This window comes from Eumetopias jubatus, unplaced genomic scaffold (assembly GCF_037043125.1).
Source record: "Eumetopias jubatus isolate StellerSeaLion01/CBP00866 unplaced genomic scaffold, mEumJub1_p1.0 scaffold_12, whole genome shotgun sequence".
In the NCBI taxonomy this organism is placed as follows: Eukaryota; Metazoa; Chordata; class Mammalia; order Carnivora; family Otariidae; genus Eumetopias; species Eumetopias jubatus.
The window spans coordinates 6,347,718-6,361,312 of NW_028274818.1; the positions used below are offsets into that span (position 1 = coordinate 6,347,718).

Consider the following 13,595-nt stretch of genomic DNA (forward strand, 5'->3'; position numbering starts at 1 on the left):
ACGCTCTGAGTGGTGTGGAGAGGAGCCAGCTCGTGATGTCAAGGGATTTATAAAGGAGATTTCAAGACCTTTTAAGGGAGTGAGGCAGTTGCTGATGACGGAAAACTGCCTAAGCTGGGTCTGGATAAGGCCTCCACACTTCATTTGCTAGTTGTCCTGAAATGCCTGTAATTTTCAAAAAACATATTGTGCCACTCCCTTTGCATGTAGTTCAAAAGGCAACATTAGGTTGTGGGGAGAGGAACCTGTTAAGGTGATCAGAGTCTGGGGTCACGGAAACTGAGCTCTCAGACTGTGCGAAGCCCAAAGTGGGTGATCTGGGAGCTGGGAGGGAAAATTAAATGCCCGAACACACCTGGGAGCATTGCACACCTGTATTTTTCTTTCTTTCTTGTTTTTGTTTTTGTTTTAAAGCACACAATTGGGGGGTCTGGAGGAAACTTTTATTTTTTAAGCAGCTACAAAGCTGCTTAGCAGCTTTGCACCTCCAAAGTGAGATCTGAAAATAAAATATTTACATTGCATTTCCAAGTGTTTCCATAGTCTTGTCAAAATGGTCAGCCCTCCCCCCCCCCCCCCCCCCGCCCCCATGGCTTCTTATCTTAAGAATGTGGGTTTTATAAAGAGGAACCAAGATCGATTACAACCACAGAGTAGATTGAGTGGAGCAGATAAGCTCCAACTCTTAACAGCTGGGGTTACTTTGTGTTTTAAATAGATAATGAAGGAAAACAGTCCCAGATTTAGGAACAGAGATCTAAGTTTGGAGGAATAAAAGTGAAGGTCCTAAAACCAACTTTGTGTGGAGCAGCTAAACTAAAGAAAATTCTCCTTGCCATCCCGGAGCACTAACACAAACAAATAAACCCCACAAAACCAAACGGAAGACCACACAAATAATACTCAAATTGTCACCCAATGGGAAGGCCCGAGGCTAAAGCGGAAGAATTAGAAGCAAGAATTAGGAAGCATCTGGAAGCAAGCGATGGGGAGGTACTTTGGGGCCTGCCATCCTGAGGGGAAACTGGTTGCTGCTCTGTTTTCATTATCCCTTATTTGTGGGTACGGGAGAACACGCTCTTGTGATAATGGAAAACCCAATCATCTGCTTTAGCGCCAATTTTTCAGTTGTAGCTGAAATAAAAGGGTCAAGGGACATATGTTATTTTCTTTTCCTTTTCTGAGGGGTGATCTTTCTGAATTAGCACCCCGGGCCACATCCCCGTTCAAACGTTTCCCACGGAGAAGGGCTGTCCTGGCAGCCCGGTGTTGACGGTGCATCTGCACACTGCTCCCAGATTCTGGGGCCAGCCTCACCTCCAAGGGCACTCGCTTGCAGGCCTCTCCCTCCAGGGAGCTGGTCCCCTCACCGTCTCCTGAAGACACTTCGTAGATGAATGTCTCTGCGGACCTGTCTCCACGTCTTCCTCGCTCCTCCTGCTGTGTTATTAAATCCTTTTCCTGTTTCAGATCGGACTCGAGCCTCACCTCCCTCTTGAAGCCTTCCCTTCCCTCCCAGGATTTTTTTTATGCTCAGATCACACATTACCTTCCACCTTTCAAAAAGTGTCTCCTTGCGGTGTATACCTCTCTGACACCCCCTGCTACCCCCCAAACGAAGAAAATATTGTTAGTTTTTGTCAAATATGATTGTATTGCCTTTGATCGAAAGGCTCTTTGGCGAAAAGCTATTGAATTAATAAAAATTTCTCACCTGAAATATTAAACAGGGCCAAAGAAACACAGCGGTTAGCTTGAAAAGGAAATCTGAATTCAAAAAGCAAGGAATAGTCACACCATCCGGGAGAGATTAGAAGAATCTCCATGAGAAAGGGAGCTCAGACCCTGCCTGGCACCCAACCTTCTGCCTTCAATTGAAAATTCTGCAGACCCCATCGCTTCTCGGCCTTTCGGCTAAGATCAAGTGCAAAATTCTGCAGCCAGCGCTCCTTTCTTAAGATCACATTCCACAAGTGTTCCAAGAGAAAACAACTGGGAGGCAGCGTGCAGACCCTCCCAGAATGTCCAAGACCTTCAATACTATTTGTTTTTTTGCCTCTCGGGTCCAGGGATGAGTGGGAAAGCGCTCCAGAAGGCCAGAGGGCGGGAGCTGCAGCCAGGCTCCCCACAGCTCCTGTCTTCCCGCCTTGTTCCCCTGCACTGGCCAGCTGTGCGGTCAAGCCTGGAGTACAAACCTCCGTGTGGAAGTCGATTTGAAGGAGTAATTTATAAAAACGTAACATGCATAATTTTGTCGACAGAGGCTCACATTTAAAACAAATAAATGGGAAATGTGGCCTGCCCTTGGCAGAGGGGCAAACAACACGGGAGTCAGTTTTAAGGGGAAAAAATGATGTAGGCCAGGATCAGAATGTGTGAGATCTTTAGGATCATCTTTCTTATGGGGCAAACATCCCAAATTACTGCTTATGTAATAAAACATCATAATAAACCATTGGATTGGGGCGCCTGGGTGGCTTAGTCGTTAAGCATCTGCCTTCGGTTCAGGTCATGATCCCAGGTTCCTGGGATGGAGTCCCCGCATCGGGCTCCCTGCTCGGCGGGAAGCCTGCTTCTCCCTCTCCCACTCCCCCTGCTTGTGTTCCCTCTCTCGCTGTGTCTCTCTCTGTCAAATAAATAAATAAAATCTTTAAAAAAACAAACAAAACCATTGGATTAGACACCATTAGTGATAGGATTCTTTGTTTTTTTTTTTGCACAGAAATCACTTAATATCTTTATTGCCACCTTTTAAAAAGGGCTAATGAGCAGGTGACAGCACAGTATGATGGAGAGAACACTGGACCGGGTTTTGTTTTGTTTTGTTTTTTTACAGCCAGGATTCTAGTCCTGCCTTTGCCACGAACTGAGATCTTAGGCAATCTAGGCTTTGGTTTCTCTGCTGTCAAATAAGAGACTTCAAGGATCTGTAATGGTTTTTCCAGTTCTAAAATCTTATGCCAATATTATTTTATCATGTATTTGTAGGCCCACCCTAGATATCTTTGCAAGTTCTTTATGGGAAACTTTCATTTATTATTTATCATGAATAAATTCACCGTTCTATAAAGTTAAAAAAAAGTTAAAAAAAACCCCAAAACCAGAGAAACCCAAACCCAAAACAAAAAACCCAACTCTTCAGTTCTTTGTTTCAGCAGAGTTGAGCTCAGATTGAGTTCTGAACCCTGAATTCTGAGTTCTCTCTCCTACTGCAATAGCTTTGAACAGTCTTCCTTGTCTACTGAGGAAAAAAAATGGGGCTAATGATTTCTAGCTCTCTATGCCCCAGGAGACGTCTTCAACTTAAAAACAATGCCATGAAAAAAGAATTTGAACTTTATGGAGCTAAATGTTATCTAGCAGGAGGAAATCATTATGTGTTCTTAATATTTGATATGATTTCTACAAAGATTTTGACTTCTACCCATGTGTGTATCTGAGCAGTACTGGGCAAGCTGACATCATCTTCATTCTTTGTTGGTTAAACTCACGGAAGGATTCCCGGGACCAATTGCTCTATGACCTACACAAATTACTTCCCTCTCTTAGTTTCCTCATCTGTAAAATGGGTATACTGATTGTACTTATCTCATATGGCCAAGTAAGACAGTGCACAGGAAGTACATTGCGAAGCAGGCGTTTTACAACCAAAGGCAAATGAATTTTCTCAGTTCCAAATATGTGTTAAAAATAAAGTTTGTTGTCAATTTACTTATAAGCCATCATTGTGTAAGGAAAAGATCACTGAGATAGGAGCTCTAGTTTATAGTGAGGTCTAGGCAAACTGCTTACTCTCCCCAGGTTTCTGTTTCTTTGAGGTGGATTAGGGGTGCCTGGGTGGCTCAGTTGGTTGGGCGGCTGACTTTGGCTCAGGTCATGATCTTGGGATCCTGGGATTGAGCCCTGTGTTGGGCTCCTAGCACAGCAGGGTGTCTGCTTCTCCTTCTGTTCCTCTCCCTGCTCATGCTCTCTCTCTCTCATAAATGGATAAAATCTTTAAAAAAAAGTCACTTGTTAAAAAAAAAAGGAGGGGAGCTGGATTAGAGAACCTCTGAGTAACTTCCAGTTCTAAAGGGACTTAGGAATTTTTTTCAATTCATTTTTAAACAAAGTTTTAATAAAATTTAACATAGCAAGTATTATATGCTTTAGCAATTTATATTTTAATTAAATGTACTTCAGATTAAAATTTTATTATGCAGTGTTTAAGTACAGAAGGATATGGAAAGTGATAAAACTTGATTCGTTGAAAAAATAGATTTGGAAATGCTGTGGGAAATTCAATTATATTTAAAGGTGCAAAAACAAGATTGAAATCACTGCTAAAAAATAAGGAAATTTACTTTGGATGTCCATTGTTTCTGGAAGAAGGGTGTTTTTATGCCTGTGTGGCTCTGATGTATTAGGTGGAGGCCAAAGCAGAGAACAGCCTCTCCTTTTTGGAACATTTCATCTAAGTGAAGTAGAAAGAATATAGCTTAGCAACAATACACATCTAAATAAAACACGGACCCTGAATTTGATAGGCATCTTGTTTGCAGTAAGAAGACTTTTGTGGCAATCCAGGCCATGATGGAAACACCTCGTGGCATAGAAGTGGATTCAAATTCTGGCTCCTCTCCTTTCTAAGTGTGTGACCTTGGGATAGTTCGTAACCCATCTGTGCCTCAGTTTCTTCAAAAATGTGACCACCCTTAGGAGTATTGTCAATATTAAATGAGATAATACATGTAAGGCTCTAAGAACAATGCCTGACACATAGAAAAAGCTCAGTGAACATTAGCTATTATTATCCGACTCCATAAATTACTACTGGATGTCTACTACGGAGTAGTCACTGAATTAGACCCTGAAATACCTTTGGGGTTTCAGCTTTTTGTGTCTGGTCTACCATGTGTTACAGAGTTAGATAGGAAATTCCAAAAATTCAGCAGTCCAATGGGACCCAAGGAAATCTAGAAAAAAAGGCCCTTTGGAGTCAAAAGACTTTAAATTCAGGAGGGAAAAGGAGATGTCAATGAGTAGTTGCTTGAGGTCTTGCCTTGAGGTTGTGGAGTTCTGCGCCAGGTTTTAGAGAGCACGTTAGGATGCATATATTAAAACTACGGTGACATTCAAATAGTCAGATATGCCTAATTAGACTTTCATGTTCTGTATTTATAAAAATGTTAGTGGTGCGTTTCCTCAGTGCAAATGATTTTTGGCTCTTACTAATATTTATGACTATAATAAACTCTATATAGCATAAAGTATGTGATGAATTTGTTCTAGTCATCAGCTTGCTTTTATTTAAGAGGATATCCCAGAAGATGCTACATCTTGACGAGTAATTTCAGCAGATAGGGAGTAAGCAAAATTTAGGCAAATACAATTGTACTTGAGCACTATGAGACAAAATGAGAAATAGAATTATAGCAGTAAGGCACTCCGTTATATAAATTTATCATGGAAATGGCATAGGAAGATATGCGTTTTGCAAGCAGTACCGGGTTGCTTTGTGGGGATTCCAAGCCTTGCCCCTGTAACAATCAACGACGTTTGGTTTGAGAGTTTCCTTGGGTGTATGTGTCCACAGGGCATCAAAAGCAGGTTGAAGATGATGAATTCAACCTTCGGGAGCTGACCATTTGGTCTCAGTGATCTCAGGTTGGACTGGCGTTGGCACCAGCTTGTTTGGTTGCTTTTTGGTGACTTCGGGGTAATGTGAAGGCACAGAAAATCATAGTTATCCTGTGCCACTACCTATGAGGTTTCAGCAGGTACCTATGGCAGATACTCCTCTGACCCTTTCATTTGTACATTCCACAAGGCAAAAGCTCTTGACGTAAAGGAGAAGAGCAAAAGGGTCTCTTCTTAACAATAGGCAAATTGGCTGAAGCATTTAGGAAGGGAGGAAGAACAGAACAGTCAGAAATAACTTGGAAGTTCATCTTGTCCATACCCAGTTACAGAAGGTTTAATTAAGAAAAATAAAAAGGCTGAGGATTCCCTTGTCCTTAGTATTCCTTTTTTTGGCCTACTCCGTTTCCACAGGCTGATGGCTTTTAAATATTAAAACCTTTCCAAAAGGCATTCCCCAGACCCCATTACACAAGCCACAAATCACCGCTCTGAAGAACAAAAAGCGCCCGCGATGGGCCCCCACTGGGTACAGCCTTGATTCTCCAGGGAAAGGGAACTCTCAGAATTAGTGATTTGGCTGTATTTGGGACAGGACTTGGGCCTTCCTGGAACATAAACACAATAAACACCACCCCTCCCCCCCAACAAAAACAAAATATTCAAGGCGCTGCGGCAGCGGCTGACCCGCGGCAGCTCGGCTCCGAACGTGACCGTAAAAAGAGAAGCGGGGCTGAGCCCGGGCTCAGGGCGCAGCTCGCGGGCCGGGCTGCAGGTTCGCGGGCCGGGCAGGGCGGGCACGGCGCTCCCGGGCACGTTCACCTGCTCGGCGGGCGGGCGGCGCGGGGCGGGCGCGGGGCGGGCGCGGGGCGGGCGCGGGGCGGGGCCTGGGCGCCCGCGGGAGGAGCCGGTCCGGGTCCCGCCCCGCAGGAGGAGCGGCTGGCCGGCGGCCGATCCGGCGTCTCCGTGACAGGCACCCCGCTCCGCCGCCGCCGCCGCCTTTTCTTCCTCGTCCGGGGCAGCCGCCGCGCCGGGTCCCGCTTCGGGCCGCGCGCCCACCGCTCCCCTCCCCCGGCCCGGCGCCGCCCGCTCCCGCAGCCGCCGCCCTCCTCGCCCGCAGGAATCGCGCGGCCACAGCGCCGCCCGCAGCCGCGCAGCCCGCTGCCGTCCGGCCCTCGGCGCCGCTCGGGTCCCGGCTCCCGCGGCCGCCGCGCGCCCCTCCCCTCCCCTCCCCTCCCCTCCTCACCCCTCCCGGGTCTGGCCAGTCCCTTCCCGCCGCCGCCTCTGGAAGAGCCGGTCCCCCGCGGGTCACCACCATGCCCAGCAAAACCAAGTACAACCTTGTGGACGATGGGCACGACCTGCGGATCCCCTTGCACAACGAGGACGCCTTCCAGCACGGCATCTGCTTCGAGGCCAAGGTGGGGGCCCCCCCGGGGGGGGGGCAATGCAGGGGAGGCGGCACGTCCGAGCGGACGCGGGGCTGAAGGGCCAGGCTGATGTGGGGGGCCTTTTTGGTAGGGAGGTGACTCCCCTTGTCGGGACTGAATTCCGCGGGCTCCTGCCCAGAACTGCTACAGAGCAGCTGCGAAGTTTGGGGTGTATTGCTTCGCCCCCTCCTCCCACCTGCAGACGCCCCCATCCTCACCTCTCGGGACTGCCTGACTTCCCGATCCCTCCTTCCGAGCTGGAGAAGCCAGCGGGGGAGCGCTGCCTGGACCCCTGGTTCTTTAGAATCGCTTTAGGGAAGCTCTGGTGTTATTTACCTGCTGGGATCTCATGGGAGAGGTGCTTTCAGGAAGGTTTTTTTTTTTTTTTTTTTAAAGGGGGAATGCCTACTTCCTGATTGAGGAAAATAATACAGGGGTGTTTTTGTTTTTGTTTTAGATTCCAGGTACCCGGGTCCAGGTGTCAGTCACTTCTTAATTGCCTTATTTGCCACGACTCCTTTGCAAGTGCCAGTCATTGAAGGGGGAGGGGTGAAAGCTGCCCATTTGCTCGTTTTGTGGCGTAATGTTAAGTTTCAGCAGCTAGTAGGGGACGGCTGTTGAAGAATTTAGCGGGGATGACTGGAATTTTCAGCGCCGAGGCCAGAGCCCCGGGTCCGTCCTTGGGGAGGGGGCGGGGCGCAAGCCTCGGGACTGGACTAGGAGGTGCGCGATAAGCCTGGTCCTCTGAGATGCACTTCCCGGAGGGAGGCGTTCTGGTTCCCACAATCACAGCTGGGGCTCCCGCTGCCCATCGCTTGCGGAAAGTGCTCTTCCTTCATGCCACCTGACCCCAAAGACCCAGAGTTTCTCAGCACCTGCAGTGTGCCTGTTGCTGATAAGTGACAGAAGGTATTGCCCCTCCGAGTAGGTTTTTTAGGTTCTTGCTGATTTTGAAAAGACAGTACTTTCGATGTGGAGACAGTTTTAAGTTTTACTCTTCGTTCCCTTTTTTCCCCTCATGACTTTGAAGACGCATGGTGTTATCTCAGGCAAGGATGATTCCATCAGGTGGCTATTTCCTTCAATTTGTGAAACATCTTTCAAGTGTTTATGTGACCAGTGCAATCAGTTATCTTTAGATTTTTTTTTTTTCCTTCTCGTGGGGATGTGTGAATTGGTGAATCTTAACTCCTCCCCCATAACCTTCCCCCTACCGAATTTGCTAGAGCTAGGACACCCCCTATCCCCGACCCCACTCAAACCCTGCAGTGGAATGCAGAGCCAAATTACTGGGTATGGCTGGGACCAGAGTGGGGTTGTAGCCAAGATCTTATCTTGCTTCTCTCAGAATAGATCTGGTTGGTCTAAGATGGGATGTTTGGGTTAATTTTTGTCCAGGCCTGTTGCTCTGGTGAGCAAGTTTTTCACTTTACAGCATGGCTTTTCATCATGATCATAATTCAGTTTTCTTGGATATCCATAAAGTGGGGAATTGGCTTTGTCTTGTTTGGTTCACCAGTGCTCTGTTTCACAAGAGTGAGGGCAAGGAGGGGGATCAAGAATTAAAGTGTTTTAAAACCTTTTAAATTCTTTTTCCACAGTTTCTGCCTTTGGTCCCAACTAGGTCTCAAAACCCGGTAGGCATAAGAATCCTATTGAAAAGTCTAATTCTTGCCACCCCCAATTCTAATTTGACACCTTTGGGGGGAGCCTGGGACTGGGTACCCTTAATGGGGATTGCGGGTGATTTAATGCAAGTGGCTGGGACCAGACTTTGAGAAACATTGGGCTTGAGGCTTGCCTCCACCTTGCTGGATCTTACCTTCACCTTCCCCACATGGAATTTCTTTTCTAAGCAAAAATCTGGGGGCTGCATGAGGTAGTTCCTATAGGAACTTCCCTGGGTTCACACACAGTGGTGCTTGATTAGAGGAAGGGGGAGCCACAGCTGGTCCAGGCTGTGTTCCCAGTGCAGATCTGAGACATAGGGGGACGAAGGGGTTCTGCTCTGAGAAAGGACAGGGCTGACCGAGGACTGGATCCTAACTCCCAGCCCTTTGGAATCGACGCTGGACACCAGTATGTTCAAACTCCGTCAGCCAAGACCTGAGTATAGGTGGAAGCAGAAACTTTTCTGTCCCAGGTGCATCCAGCAAGTGCCTCCTCTGCCTGGTTTCCACCTCCCACCAGAGCAGTGTCTGTGGACCTGCACGCTCACTGGGATTTCACCACATTTGTCCCTTGTTTTGGAAAAACACAGGCTGGAAAATGTAAACGTCTTCTTGCTGCCTCGTCAGACCCCCTTGGAAAATGAGCCCAGGTCTTTCTCTCCCAAGGGCTGGCAGTTTTTCAGAATCAACACCTGATGGAGTGACTGTTTGGATGGCTGCCACTCATTTTTAGGCTTCTGCAGAGATTGAAAGGTTACGGCTGGGGTTGAAGGGTGTCTGGGAGTCAGAGGGTCTGTGCACTTAAAAGCATCATGAGGGTGCCTGGGTGGCTCAGTCGGTTGAGTGTCTGACTCTTGATTTTGGCTCAGGTCATGATCTCGGTGGAGAGATCGAGCCCCGCCTTGGGCTTCATGCTGTGTGAGGAGCCTGCTTAAGATTCTCTCTCCCCTCTCCCCCCAGCTCTCTCTCTCTCTCAAAAAAAAAAAAAAAAAAAAATTGAAAAACAGCATCGTGCATTTAGTGATTAAGCAGAATTCTGGATGTTTTTTGCATGCAGTTTCACGTAATTCTCACTGCTTCCCTACAAGTGGGTCTCCTTATGTCTTATAAATGAGGATATAGGCTCAGGGAGGTTGTTGCTTGCTTTAGTGCACACAGCTGTGGATGGCAAAGCCAGTGTTTAAACCTGGGAGCTTTGACTTCAGACTCCCAGATCCAGTGCTTATTTAATCATTTTTATAGAGTGTTCAGTCTGCTGGGTGGTGGTCTGATTCACAGCTCACAGGTGGGGCATCCTCAGGTTGCTGGCCTTTTGGACTCTGATGTAGGAAATTTCTTAAACTTTTAATGCTGAGCTGTTTCCAGATATCCCCCTGGACTAGTAGCTGCTCCTAAGGGGTTACCTGCTCTCCCTCAGCGTGGGTGCCTAGCCCACTGATCATTGTTGGGGGGTGGGTGGTAAAATCTCACTCGGCCTGATGGCTGGTATGGCCCCTCTGTACCTGCCTCTCCCTCTTTCCCCATGTGTCTTCCTGGTAGCCAGTGCCATTGACCAACTGTCTGCCCTTGCTGGGTGAGGAGGAGACTGTGAATGGCTTTGGTACAAAGAATATAATACAAGTATTAGCATAGTTATGCATTTTGTAGGTGATTTTTTTTTTATTTGCTTGGGACTTTCCCATACAAAGCCTTTTCTTCAGGTAGAAACAGAAACATTAGTGTCCTCTCCGTTTCTCAGATGAAAAAAATTGGGGATCAGAGGGATTAACTCGTCTAGCATCACAGAACTGCTAAGATGATATGATTCTAGCTGATATTTAGTGAGGACTTTCTAGGAGCCATGGAGCTGCCATGCCCCAGTGCCGTTGTCTTCTGGTCCATGGCTCCTTCTCGTGATGCTCTGTATCCACAGCTCTCATCGCCTCGCCCGTTCCCGGAGACAGCGTGAATGGCGCAGATTGTCACAACTGGAAAGCACCTCAGCTTACCTGGTACACAAGCCCCTCCTTTTACCGATGAGGAAATTGCAGTGCAGGGGAAGTCGTTGACCCAGGGTCACCTTGCTAGATAAGAACAGAACCAGGACTCGTCCCTGGTTTCCTAACTTCAGGTCAGTTTCAGTAATCTCTTGCTGCTTGGCCAACCACCTGAAAACGAAGCGGCTTTACACAACATTTGTTTATTTCATGGGCCAGGAATTCAGGCGGGGCTTGGCTGGGCTGTTCTTCCGTTGCATGTGGTGTTGACGGGCTCAGTCATTTGGCTTCATTTAGCTGTGGCGGGGCTGGAAGGTCCTCGAAGGCATCACTCACATGGCCGGTCCTCCCTGTGCTGGTTCTCTCCGTGGGGTAGCTTGCATGTCCTCAGAGCATGGTGGCCCTTTTATTTGGCAGCTGGATTTCAAGAGGGAATGTTCCAAGCCGTGCAGGCAGAACCTCGAAGGCCTGGACTCCAAAGTTAACACAGGGTCATTTTTGTATTCTGTTGGTCAAATTAGACCATAGGCCGGCTCGGGTTCAAGGGGAGGAGAAGTGGACTTCATTCCTGAGGGGCGAGCGTTAGGGTCACATTGCACGGGTGCACATGGGGTGGGAGAGATTGCTGACGCTGTCTTTGGGTCACAGTCGGCTATGAAATTTTGTGTTCTTTCCCATCTGCATCCCATCACCTGCAGTGATGTTGAGTGTTCTTTGAGGACCTTGTCTTCTGCTTCTGCGTAGAACCCCTTGCCCCAGCATCAGGTGCATACATAGCCAGCAATAACAAATTATTTGTCAAGTGGAAGAAAAGTACCAATTGTAGAAAGTCTGAAAGCAGTAAGGATATTGTCGTATTGTAGAGTGATTTTGCAGCTGGGGATCTCTTGGTCAAATCTGAACTCAGTTGTCTGGCCATATTTCCCTCCTTGCTAAATGGTTTCACTGGCTGGTGTTTTCCATGAGGTGGATTTTAGAGATTCCAGAAACCCCGGACAGCAGGCTGCCTGTGGATGCCTCTTGAGCACGCTGTGGTGAGGACTTCCAGATTAGGACGTTACATTATTGGCTCACTGTAAATGGGGTGCTCTGACTCATACTTGAGCCTGAAGGATGGTAAAAAGCTCTCACCCCGACTCCACAATATCCTGGGTGTGTGAGCTCTGCCTCCAGGGTCTTGTCTTCTGTCTGGACCAGTGGGGGTTCAGATGGAGGGCCTGCTGTATATACTGATACCACCATTGAAGCAAAGGTTCATTTCACCTTCTTATGTATTTGTCCAGATGCTTTTAAACCCATTGTTATCTTTTTTTTTTTTTTAATTAAGTAAGGTCTGCCCCCAACGTGGGGCTCGAACTCCCGACCCCAAGATCAAGAGTCGTGTGCTGTACTGACGGAGCCAGCCAGGAGTCCCTCCCATTGTTACCTTCTGCCCAGACCACTTTTGGGGGGGCAGTAAGTTTCAAAGATACAGCGTTGATCTGAAATGATGCCTGTTTTTATTCGTCCAGGTGCCCCCATGTGCTCCTCCACAGCTAGAGTTTGGGGATCTGGTGGGCAAGTCTGTTTCTACCTAGCCATACATTTCGTGAATTGATGCCTTTCAGTCTTGTCTCCTTGGCCCAAAACGCCCCAGTCCTTTCAGTGGTGCAGATCATGCAGCCACATGTAATGTTGACCTTTGCCAGTCATTATGTCCAAGACCCTAATCAGACTCACCGTTTATTATCGCTTACTCATAATGCTGCTACTTCCAAGAACTCGAACTGTCAGAATGCTTTCTTTGACTATAATGATCTGCCTCCTCACGCCCTCATTGCCTCGAGGCTGCCTTTAGCTCCCCAGTGACCTCGCCATCCTTGTCTTGCTCCCCGGGGCTGCCTGGGGCCATGCCCGGGACCCTTTCTGCCCTTTCCACTTTCCCTGCCCGACATTGCAAACTTGGTCTCTGCCGCTTCCCTTCCTCCTTCCTCTTTTGGGAATATGAGCTTCCTTTCCCCCGCCTTTCTGAGAGTTTTATTGAGACCTAAGTCACATACCATACAATTCACTAACGTAAAATACACAATTAAGTGGTTTTTAGTATATTCACAGTACGTGCAACCATCACTGCAGTCAGTTTTGGAATATTTTCATCATCTCAAAAAGAAACCTCTATACCCTCTAGCCAGCATTCCCCTACCCTCCCATCCATCTCAGCCCTAAGCAACCATTCAACTACTTTCTGCCTCTAGATTTGCCTCTTCTGGACATTTCATATCCATGAAATCACATCATATTTTTTGTGTGTGTGCACATGTGCGTGTGACTGGCATCTTTTTTTTTTTTTTTTACTAAAGATTTTATTTATTTAACAGAGAGAGAGAGAGAGAGAGAGAACAGGCTTGGGGAGAGGCCAGCAGAGGGAGAGGAAGAAGCAGGCTTCCTGCTGAGCAAGGAGCCCAATGTGGGGCTCGATCCCAGGACCCTGGGATCATGACCTGAGCCAAAGGCAGACACTTAACCGACTGAGCCACCCAGGTGCCCCAGCATCTTTTTTTTTTTTTTTTAAGATTTATTTAATTGAGGGGTGCCTGGGTGGCTCAGTCGGTTAAGTGACTGCCTTTAGCTCAGGTCATGATCCTGGAGTCCCGGGATCGAGTCCCAGGTCTGGCTCCCTGCTCAGTGGGGAGCCTGCTTCTCCCTCTGACCCTAACCCTCTGGTGCTCTCTCTCCCTTGCTCACTTTCTCTCTCAAATAAATAAATAAAATCTTAAAAAAAAAGATTTATATAATTGAGAGAGTGTGCATGCACGTGGGTGTGGGAAGGAGCAGAGGGAGAGAATCTCTAAGCAGACGCCCTGCTGAGCGTGGAGCCTGACAAGGGGCTCAATCTCACCACCCTGAAATCATGACCAGAG

General features: G+C 47.7%; 1 protein-coding gene across 2 annotated transcripts in view; it reads left to right on the forward strand.

Moving 5' to 3' along the window:
- Positions 1–6,935: 6,935 nt before the first annotated feature.
- The window catches only part of LOC114210452 (carboxyl-terminal PDZ ligand of neuronal nitric oxide synthase protein), a 274,259-nt gene continuing 267,599 nt past the window's right edge, over positions 6,936–13,595 (forward strand). For both annotated transcript variants that reach the window (XM_088016860.1, XM_028104724.2), the window contains exon 1: positions 6,936–7,040. In XM_088016860.1, the coding sequence (XP_087872986.1) occupies positions 6,936–7,040 (105 nt within the window). The remainder of the gene's footprint in view (positions 7,041–13,595) is intronic.